The 11,796-nt window shown below is 41.7% G+C and overlaps 2 protein-coding genes across 2 annotated transcripts in view; one reads left to right on the top strand and one right to left on the bottom strand.

Moving 5' to 3' along the window:
• The window catches only part of rbpjl (recombination signal binding protein for immunoglobulin kappa J region-like), a gene marked incomplete at both ends in the record, with an annotated part of 29,835 nt that extends 28,348 nt beyond the window's left edge, over window positions 1-1,487 (bottom strand). Inside the window, one exon of the mRNA XM_079510705.1 lies at window positions 1,451-1,487. Within this exon, the coding sequence (XP_079366831.1) occupies window positions 1,451-1,487 (37 nt within the window). The remainder of the gene's footprint in view (window positions 1-1,450) is intronic.
• Window positions 1-11,796, top strand: part of matn4 (matrilin 4) — a 38,754-nt gene that overhangs the window by 3,255 nt on the left and 23,703 nt on the right. The window contains exons 2-3 of the mRNA XM_079509861.1: window positions 10,109-10,257; window positions 11,548-11,735. Coding sequence (XP_079365987.1) covers window positions 10,167-10,257; window positions 11,548-11,735 — 279 coding nt within the window. The 5' untranslated portion in view covers window positions 10,109-10,166. The remainder of the gene's footprint in view (window positions 1-10,108; window positions 10,258-11,547; window positions 11,736-11,796) is intronic.

The following is an 11,796-nucleotide window of genomic DNA, read 5'->3' as shown; positions in this document are numbered from 1 at the left end:
TCAACAACAGCTAATATGCTACAGCTAAATGTGCACAGTGCAATTGAGTTGCAAGAATGTTCTGGCAAGACACAAAGTGTCAGATGTCAATATATCCTAACACCTGTCCCCAAAGCACTGATTTTTAACCTCTCGGTCATGGCCCGTCACCCCAAGGGGCCACAACATAATTATTACGGGTCATGAGATGATTCATTGAATGTCACAACACATTTGAATAGTCACTTTTTCAATCCAGAGAAATACAGTATCTCATTTTGACAATTTTAAGCAAAACAATTCCACATCCAATGAAAGAATGTTGGTTAGTGGCCAATGCATAAGTGGACTAAACCAAGATGAGGTATATGGCAATTTAAAAATAAGAATGTGATTAATTTAATGGACCATACCGGTGGTCTGGTATTAGCCCATTGACTATTACTATGACATCATTATCAACCATTTTCCAAAGCATACTGTGGACAGAGACTCGATTAGAAAAATCCAGCAGGAAACTCTCTTAAGAAAAGATTTATTTACTAAAACAAATTACAATGTCCATGACTCAAAACCGGTGAAATTAACCAACATTGGCACATTTATTTAGGTAACATTTAAATGACATTTAAACAAATTTTAAATTTAAAAACCAGTAAGACGCCTGAGGGCGAGACGCGTGCACGCATCCGCCTGGGTGACAGGCTGACAGCAGACTGCTGGGCGAGCGCTGGTGCTGGGGCATGGGGGGTAAGATCTTAATTTTCGGGCCTGTTGAGAACTCTAGTTTTCGCCGGCTGCCGGGCGCCGCTGCACTAATAACTTTGGGGCAGGCCCGTCTAGAGTTTGAATGGACAGGTATCAGTCAAAAGGGAGACATCGAAGAGGAAGGATGTATGGGGAAGGATCAACATATGGAATGTCAGAACAGGTCAGCTCCATATATGGAGATCTAAGGGTTTGAGGTGAGATGTAGAGTTGCTGGCCAATATTGATGACATCAGGGATCTCCATATATGGGCTTAATATTATTGATGACATCAGGATCTCCATCCCTGATGATGTCACGTGATGTCACGTGCTCCATCCCTAATGATGTCACGTGATGTCACGTGCTCCATCCATAATGATGTCACGTGATGTCACGTGCTCCATACATAATGATGTCACGTGATGTCACGTGCTCCATCCCTGATGATGTCACGTGATGTCACGTGCCCAACACACAAACTGACGGGAAATGCACGATTTCATAGTTAACTGTGAGTCGCAATGAAACAATTAACTGGAAGTAGGCCTACGTGTATGTGACTGTGAATAATGATGACACAGTTATTGTCAGTTATAAACGAGGTTACTGGTAGGTTGGCTAATAACTGCCAGTTTGAATCAACATGGGTGGTTTGATTTGTACAATATCGTACAAAAAGGTATGCCATTTTTTCTATATTTCAGGTGTCATGTCACTCACCCTCTGTGCTGTCCTCCACAATATGTGACTCATGCATGGTGGTGGGCTTGGTCACTGCTGATGTCCTCTAGCATTGTCAGCCTTTTGCACAACTGTTGGCGAATAAATGGCTTTAGTTAGCATTTAAGGAATGGTACAGTATGATTTAACAAAGTTGAATGCTGTACATTTTCAGAGTCATGACATTTGATAAATTGAGTAGTCTTGGGCTTTTTGTATTATTTGTGTTATCCTTTTAGAATAACGTTTGACTGTACTACCTCTACTGTTAACAATCCTGCTAATAAAGTATTCAATCCGCTTTCACCATAGAGTATATAAAAGGATAGAGACTGAACTGGCGCGAAGCTCCGCCCCCCCAGCTGTTCATGTCAGTGGAAGTTGCTCAGTGGCGTTTTGAAGCACCCGGAAGACTGCCGGAAGTCCCTCCTCCGGACCTCAACTTTGAGGTCCGGAGTGACGTATGCAACCGAGCGCTCAATGTTAAAGCCCAGCTGCACGGGGTTTCCCGGTCATGAATCCACGGGTCCGCCTGTAGTCCCTCCTCCTACCACTAGGACCCAGACCTTCAACGTTGAATAGCCTCACTGGCCCCTTGGCTTTCACTCAGATCTATTACCTCTCTTGGCCGCTTCAGGACTTCTCTGTGTTCACATCTCGAAACAACCTGTTCATGCTTTTAATACCGCTTGTAATTATTTCTAACTTTGACACAGGTCATATTACTGTTTTCTTCATTATTTTTGTTTAAAATAAGTTGAGGGCTGGGGTTGTGGTTTGGGAGATGGAGCCATCACATCGGAATCGGCTGATATTGGCCTTAAAATGCAATATGGTGACAATGATATCGGTTTTAGCAGATATTTTAATTTATAATAATTATGTTGAAAAATAAATTCAACAAAAGCCTTTTGTGATGATGAAGGCTGCCAATTCTATCAGTGTTTTCTGGAGAAGCTTTCAAAAGAGTCAACGAGTTGGAACATTTTAAAATAAAAATACTACATTCAAGCTGTTTATGTTGGGATATGTTATGGACCAACATTTCAATAATGGCGCATCCCTAGTTTGGAATAAAGAGGCATTACTTTTTTTTAAATTCAGTGTTTATAAGCCTTTTTTCAGAATGGACAACATTATTATACTTTTTTAATACAGAATGAGATCATATACATTACATTGGATCATACACATATGTATGTTATATTGGTTATCGGCCATAAAATATCGGCCAAAATGTCTCCTCTGTACATCCCTAGTACCGGTACATTGTGACTGGATGAGTCAAGGACGCTGGGGGACATGCCAGACCCCCAAACTGTCCGTCTGGTGGCCGATGCTCAATTCTTTAAACAAGTGATGTAACCTACCACATAAACTGCTTGTGACTGTACTTGGTTGTTTCGACTCCCTGTTTTCAAAGTTCAAACAAGTAACCATTCTCTTATATTGCATGACCCATCCACTAAAAAATGATATACTAAAAAAGTACTTCAAGCTAGCTACTCAGATTATACCACTTTTTTAATGAACATGGACACATAAACATCTTGCAAATGGTTTCACAACAGATGTAGATTGTTGTTGCAGTGTGTCTAATCAGCCTTTTTAAGCTCTGTATTGAAATGGATAGGGACTTCATGTATATGTCCACCTTGCTTCAGTTGGTTTTATAATGTCTTGATGGTCCACTGAAATTACATGTACTTTGCACTGCTGTTGGATCAAAGCCCAGTATGTACATGAAGTCAGTTTTTCCGAGATACACAAACAAGGTATTTTAAAATTGAAGATTAGAGTTCTGCAATGAGTTTTTATCTTGTTTGTTCTTGTGGGCCTGCATGGGTAGTGTAAATAGCAGGCCCTGAAAACTTTCATTGGGAATACAAAATAATACAGTATATAAATATAATTATAACACACCAGAATTGTATTTAAGATTGTCAACTACAATGAATAACTTGTCCTACCTTGTGACTGTAGTTGTCTCTTGGTCAATTTCCACTTGTTCTTAATCTCATCCTGGTTGAGAACAATGATGATATGGTGTCACAAGATCCTGAACTCACAGTCTTTATATGTGGTTCCTTATGGTGAAGCTACTGCATGTTTATCCTACAGACATAGCTTCTGTCCTTCAACCATAAAACATTAAAAGACATCAGGATACCGATCAGCCAGTTAAACAATCAATACACATCCTTTTTGTTAGCAAGCTTTTATATTCCACCTCTTGCAGCCATCGAATCTGGACTGAAGCTATACATACAGTGCAACAGGTGATGACGCACGTGTGTGTGTGTGTGTGTGTGTGTGTGTGTGTGTGTGTGTGTGTGTGTGTGTGTGTGTGTGTGTGTGCGTGTGCGTGTGCGTGCGCGTGCGTGCGTGCGTACGTGCAATCCGTGCATGTGTGTGTGTATGTGAGTGTGTGTGTGTGTGTGAGTGTGTGTGTGTGTGTGAGCACATACAGTACTGTACCTGTGTGTGTTTGGATAAAGATAGTCACCTGTTGCTAGAGTGTGGGTTTCCCACACACATCAAACACTAATGATAAGTGAGAACCCAGGTCTCTGTATTTGCTGAGAGGGTTGTAACATTCACACTTATAATGCAATCAAAGTTGTTTCAATGGCAGCAACAGTTTTTTTGCATCAAGTGCATTTAATTGTGTTAATGATCGCAAAGGTGTCAAACAGCAATCTAACAACTCAACTATTCTAAATGTATTTATTTTTTCGATTTACTTTTTATAGAATTCTCCTTGTGTAAACAAACATACATGAGAAAGCTCCATTACAGATTCAAAAGCATCCACTACAGGTGAACAAAGTCCATTAATGGAACAGATTCAACACAAATAAAATAATAAAATGAGTAATCCATTTAAACCACTTCAATCTAAAGCTGAATGTAATTCTCTCCATAATAAATATATTATAGATTAAATCAATCCATTCATTTATAGTTGGTATAACATTCGTAAGACACTTTTTAGTTAAGGCGTTTTTGGATACCACCAGCAATACCCTCAGTAAATACTAAATACTTATCCTTCCTTGCAAAAATACATACTGTACATTATTTTTGTCTTGAAGAAAAATCACCCAGATTTAGCTCTTGTCTCAAGATACCAACGTGTACTGCAGTCTGTTTGCATGTCCCGACAGCTACAGAGTCAAGAATAGCACGATAGTGTCTGGTAAGTGCATTATGACATGGGGTGATTTCACATCTGAGGATAACAAACAGCCGTGCTCCACAACACACCTGTGATGTCCATTAGACAGCAGGAAGAATGCACCTGGACACTAGTTATGAATGATGCCTCTTCCAAAGACACATACCAGCTCTGCCCTCGAATTGTCATTATTGATAGATCATTATAGATGACTAACAATCCAAGGCTATTTAGAAACGGTCTGTGAATGTCTTCAGCTTGTCGGAGATTGCCAACCAGAATTAGAATTCTGCTGAGCCACTGGCATTTCTGAGCACAGGTAATTTCATCTGGTTGAATAACAGGATGTGCTTATATTGATCTGTCCATTGGTCAAGACAGATCCTTGGCCCTGCGTTAGTAGCAACAATGCAGCTAACATAAATCACTCACTTATTTTTGAGAGGCGCTAGCCGCTCCTATATTCAGCTAATATTAGTGTACATTGTCGTCTTACACAAACATTAAATTCCCGTTGACAATGAATGGAGAATTTACGTCATATGTGTCTGAGCAAATCAGCTATTTTCGACCAGCACAAAGATTAATTTCCCATTGACATTGACTGGAGAATTCAACATGTTACGTCATGATGATGTACGATGATAAAGAATTCGATGATAAAAAAATCACACCACGCTCTGCCCCTCACTTCACACGGGTGTGATTTTTTTCTTTTGACAGTAGGTGCACCAACAGTCCAACACTCTTTGAGCAACATCCTGCTCCACACAAAGGTCTTTCTCAAAGTCCACTTCAGGGGTGGCTATTTTAATAATCATATATTTTAGCATTTGGGTCACCAACACTTATGCTCCCATGATTCAGCTGGTGTGATTCAGTGACAAACTCAGGTCATGCGGAAAGGCAGACAGAGTTCAATAGTTTAGAGAGCCCTGCACTCAGTAAGTAAAGTTTTTACATAGATATTTCAGTAGACATCAGGGATATGAAGGAGAGGACATCTGGAAGATGTATTTATGCGTCCTGCTCCCTAGGGGGCAGCACTTAAGTGAAATCCAGGCCTCTTGTGTTACAGTACATGGCATGGTCAGTGGTTAACAACATGTGTTGTTTGGTGCTTGCTTCACCTTAAAGGAGCATTCAGTGATTTGGGTGATTTGGAAAACCACCCATTCCGCCCCGGTAACAAAATGTGCACATGCATGCTCTACAGTGGGGGGAAGTGCAACAGGCCAACAGCATGTGCACCAAGGCCCGGCCCACTCGATCATGATTGGAGGAAGGCCCCTCTCATCCTGATTGGATGAAGGCTTTGCCACCCGCCACCAAAACTGAAACTAGGGTTTTTTGACCCCAGGGGCTTACTGGGGACAGGGAGGAACTCCTTATATGGTCAGCACACTATAGTAGGGAGGATTATCCAGAAAAAAAGAAAAAATAAGTGATATTTGAATTAAGTCAAATCACTGAATATACCTTTAAAGCATGACATGTACAATTATAGAAAGAAAGACCAAATATTACATCTGTAAGTCACTCATGATTTATCCTTCACTTCTCTCCCCTCCAACTCCTGCAATCTATCACCCGTTCATGCATCCAAGTCCTTCTTATTACTATAGGTAATGTATATATATGTGGCAAACATTACGTGTGTAGTGTACAGTAAGTCTTTGTCTGGGATCCTCTCACTGTCTCAGTTATGGACTAAAAACAACAATGTTTTTGTCGTGTTGTATTGACAATTCTAGCCCACCAATTTTAACAACCTTCCCAGAGACTGAAGATTAAAATTAGCTCATTATCTAACTCTGGCACATTTCCATTGATGTGGAAACTGAAATGTGATTTCAGTTGTGCATTGTCCATGGTATAAATAAAACTCTTCTTCTGGATGTCAGTGTAATGGAAGGTTGGTAGATGGATAGATAAGTTGGAAGGGAAGTAACGACTCAAGGACAAGCAAGATGTTTAGCACAAGAAATGTGCAGTGTTCGAGGAATAAGGATGGTTGTCTTTAAATTATATTGGGCCTGGATACAGGGGGCCCTGTTTCCCATCTTCCAGTGAGTCCCCAATACACCGATATCTTTGTAAAATGATTTTACTTGGCACCCCTCAGCAACTTTTAGTGTACGAGGCCATGCCCTCTGCTGGAAAGTGACTATAATGCCTTTTTTGTTTGTTTTTATCCCTTCACCCCTGACCCCCACCCCCCTACCCCTTTTTAAGCCACACTTCAAGGATGGAGGGAAATTTAGACTTTTCAGGAAATTGTATGGTTTATTTTTCATTCCTGGACTTGAGAAGACATTTACGTGAAGGAGCTACTGTTTAAATTGTTATAGCAATATCTCATATTTCATGCCAACACCAACAGCTATTACCCACTTTTTACTGTTTCAACAGCCATCAAGGCCAGGACTGTGTGGCATTTAGCGCTCTAGTGGGACTATACAGTGCAGTATGTGGCATGACGCTGCACAATGATCTCCATTTGCATTGGATCCCTGTTGAAACAGTAACGTTTGGTTTAGAAGTCAATGAGTTTACAAAATAAAGAAAATATAGAAAATATGTAGAGGTTTCAGCAGTTTTAGGCTATTTCCACAGTCAGTGCAGTGCTGCAGCTAGTAGCCACAGTCGTCCATTATGCCACCTCAGTGAAGAGGTAAATGGGATTTCGCTGTGTATATTTACTCTTCAATTAACCAAGGAACACATTGTTTGCTTTGCTTGGCGATCCGAATGGGAAGCCAAAAGTCAAAGCCTCCCGCTAAGCGGACATGAGCTGGAGTTACACTCCACAGACCGGCAGTCAATGACTTGCTAACAACAGAGCATTAACGAGGAACTGAATGTTTCTTTTAATAGCTAATTATAGAACATATGTTGGCATGTGACCTATGCATAGACATGTTGGGGGAGCCGATGTATGTGTGTGTGTGTGTGTGTGTGTGTGTGTGTGTGTGTGTGTGTGTGCTTGCATGCTTGTGTGTGCCTGCATATATGCCTGCATGTATGTGTGCGTGCGAGCGTGCGTGTGCTGAGGCTGCTTGGGGTAGGAGTGGATTGTTGCAGCAGGCCATGTGGTCGCCAGTCACAGACGACTGGAGTCGGAGGGAGACAGGAAGGAGTTGGGGATTGAGGAACTGCCATTTAAAAAGAGAGAGAGAGAGAGAGAGAGAGAGAGGGGGGAGAGAGAGAGAGAGAGAGAGAGAGAGAGAGAGAGATGTACTATAAGGCTTCTTTGTGCCACACACATTCACAGCATGTGCGCACGCTCACACAGGCACACATGCTTACTCACATCCACAGGCCAGCTAGGGTCCAGTGTGTGGTAGGAGGTTAATCAAATAGCTACTGGCTCCAGCAGTGTCTCTGAGGACTTACTTATGAGACCACAGATTCACTCAGTTATGAGCTGTTAACACAGACAGTCCTGTGTGTGCGTGTGTGTGTGTGTGTGTGTGTGTGTGTGTGTGTGTGTGTGTGTGTGTGTGTGTGTGTGTGTGTGTGTGTGTGTGTGTGTGCGTGTGTGCGTGTGCGTGTGCGTGTGCGCACGCATGCAGAGGAATTGAGATTTGATGACAGTTTATTTTATCACCATGTTAGATGGGACAGTACTGTCTTTGTGTGTGTTATCTCTTTGTTATCAATAATCTGGTATCTTAATCCCTGTTTCCTTACTTCTCATTGGTTGAATTCTTCCTTACTCACATCAGAATTCTCAATTACATTCTTTATTTCAGGTTAGTGTAGAGAGACAGTAAGCCAGTTTGACCAGAAGCTTATGTGCTATATCAAACCAAAATGCAAAAACATGAGCAAACAGTTTCTCAGTATTGAATATGAATTGGATGAGCATTCAAGTAAAACAAAGGGAGAGGGAGAGGCAAAGGGGATGAAGGGATGCAGGAATCATGAGGGGATGCTGGGATGGAGGGAAGAGAAAGGTAAGAAAGTATAGCATGAAATAGGATGTAGTGAAGTGAGGATGAGGGGATGTAAAGATGAGAGTGATGGATTTTTTTTACGACGTAAAACCGCCATACACTGAAGTATAAAATAGGGCTCATTAACTGACAAATGGACTCAACAGATTTCACAGTGCACATGAGAAAGTGACGAGAGACAGAAGCAGAAAGCTGGGAGAAAACATGTGGGTGGGTTGAGAGCCGCAGGGATCCACATCCAGACCATGAGACTATAGCAGAGAACAGAAGCATTGTATTTCTACTGCTATTGAGTCATTGCTCAGAGCCCAGCCAGTGAGCGACTGACTGACTGACTGACTGCAGTGTCTGACTCCTGTCTCTCTCAGTCAGAGAGGCAGACAGTGATACAGGCTCTCTGAGGACCCCAGCAAGAGAGGTGGCTTTTCATGCTGTGCCTGTTTGAATTGACAGTGTGCCCTAGACTTCCCAGACAGACGTTATCATTATCCTGTTGTTTGAACCCATGGCCTACAGGGATATACTGCTGTGGAATATTACTCTCTGTGTGTGTGTGTGTGTGTGTGTGTGTGTGTGTGTGTGTGTGTGTGTGTGTGTGTGTGTGTGTGTGTGTGTGTGTGTGTGTGTGTGTGTGTGTGTGTGTGTGTGTGTGTGTGTGTGTGTGTGTGTGTGTGTGTGTGTGTGTGTGTGTGTGCGCGTGTGCGCGCGTGCGTGTGTGTGTGTGTGTGTGAGATGAATCCATCTACTGTACTATATTTGTATATTTATTTACATACTGTATAGGTGCATGCATGTATTGAGTACATGTTGCGGTTGTGTGCGTGTGTGCGTGTGTGCGTGTGTGCGTGCGTGCGTGCGTGCGTGCGTGCGTGCGTGCGTGCGTGCGTGCGTGTGTGTGTGTTCTAGTGTTTTCCAGCCAGGTGTCAGGAAACTGAATGTTTTACGACGGGGCAGATTGGAATGCACTGTATTACCAGAACACAATCCCACTGTTACTGTTATCACCAGACACACACACACACACACACACACACACACACACACACACACACACACACACACACACACACACACACACACACACACACTAAAACACACACTAAAACACACATTATTTTTTGAGAACATACTGTTTGGGCATCCAGGGTTATAAGTTTGATTCCTGCTGGGTACACACATGGTAACAAATATGTGTATATATTAATATATTGTTAAGCACCTTGGATAAAAGTGCATTTAGTATAAATGTATAAATGCATTTACCTATTTGTCTCTCCTCTTTTATCCCTTCCTCTGACCTTCGCCCTTCACCACGCCATCTCTCATATATATCCCCCCCTCTCTCTCCCTCTATCTATCTCTCTCTCTCTGTAGGCCTTCATATTTTTCTTTTTGATTACTGTACTACTCGTTTATATTTGTCTGTCATGTATTGTATTTGTATTAAACTGTACTTTTTTTTGCAAACTGTGAATAAAGAATTAAATCTCTCTCTCTCCCTCCCTCTCTTTTCCCTCGCAGTGACCCGTTGCAGTTCTGTGTCTGTTCAGTCCAGCCCATCGCCATCATCAGGACAAAGATGAGGAATCTTTGCGTAGTGTGTGTGTCCGTCCTGTTCGCCCTGGTGGCTGTCACCAACGGCATGCCAAAGAAAGCAGCAAAGAAAGCAGGTCAGCCCAACAATACTGTAACAGAGGAGAGATGAATAAAAGAAAGCAGAGAAGATGTTTCATTTGCCATGTTTTATTGTTTTTGTCAATACTTAAAAGACAATTCATCAAGTTGCAAGTTTAAATGCAAAGTGTTAGTCTTTTCTTTTTTTCTTTTTTCCTAACATGGCATGGCTTTCTCTTTGTGTCCAACACCACTGAAGATTTTGGATACACTTAAATACAGCAAAGGCTGCCCACTCCAAGTTCATAAATCCACACCACAAACACAGACTCACTTCATACCTCATCCACGACTGCTGGGTTTGTACTGAGATGAGGTTACAAGTAAATTCACAGACGATGTTGAGAGCATTAATGACAAAAACAGTGTCCCTGCATGCACAGTAGCTACTGGTTTTAGAAGTCGAACTCAGATTTAGTGGTTCATTAATGTGAAACCGATATTGGGTTACACAAATATGACAATGTTGGTCTGCTATGCCATGATTCCAGTATAATAAAAAATATATATATACTGCAAACCGACAAAATAAGATGTAAAATGAAACACTTGCAAAGACATTTGATCAATCTTTGTTTTGAGTCATACATTCCAGGCTTGTTTACAGTGTCAGTAAGCTTCAGTGTGTCAGTGAGTATGACAAATTGTATAGAATTGTATAGAAATTGTCCCTCAAAATGTCACGGTTTATAGGTTTAATAATACTTTTTTTGTGGGTGAGGTGTGTGAGAGATTGATATTAACAAACACTCCGAATTTGACTATTCAAGACATTTTACTTAAATCTACACCAAGGGAATTGATATTCCATTTTATGAACCTTTCCTTCCTTCAAGTGTCAACCTTATTTGTCAACAACCAGTCACCAATCACAAAGTGAAAGTCAAGTGAAATGCATTGTGCACTAAACTTCACAGTACACAATAGCTACATTCTCAAGAAGTTCTACATAAAATCAAGAAACAAGATAGTCTCGAACTACTTCCTTAGGTATTAGGTACAGCACAATATCTAAGGGGTCGCTACTCGCTAGTGTCTTGTTACTTACTCCCCACCCAGGTTACCTAACCCATTAAAACCAGGCAAGCATCTGGGTCACTCATTTTATATTTTAGCGTTGGCTATTCAAAAATAGCAAATATACAAGCTCACTGCGCTGCTAGCTTGTACATCTCCTATTTTTTTACATTTTTGAAAAATCTTGAAAGATGAGAAGTGCTGAATGCATTTGCATAAGGCAGCGTCAGGTCTTAACTGACTAAACAAGTGTTTGTGTGTCTTCGCAGTTCCTCCCCCAGACTTACCCCAGAAGTGTAAATCTGGCCCGGTGGACCTGGTCTTCATCATCGACAGCTCCCGTAGCGTCCGGCCTCACGAGTTTGAGACCATGAGGAAGTTCATGATTGACATTCTGGCCACGCTGGACATTGGGCTGGACGCCACCAGAGTGGGAGTGGTTCAGTACTCCAGCCAGGTGAGCAGCATTCCTCTCTCCTCTTTCAGATCAAGAAGCCTAATGGAGGTGCAGTGACTTG

The sequence above is a fragment of the Electrona antarctica genome (genome assembly GCF_951216825.1).
Source record: "Electrona antarctica genome assembly, chromosome: 9".
NCBI classification, from domain to species: domain Eukaryota; kingdom Metazoa; phylum Chordata; class Actinopteri; order Myctophiformes; family Myctophidae; genus Electrona; species Electrona antarctica.
This window is presented reverse-complemented; position numbering and strand designations above follow the sequence as displayed.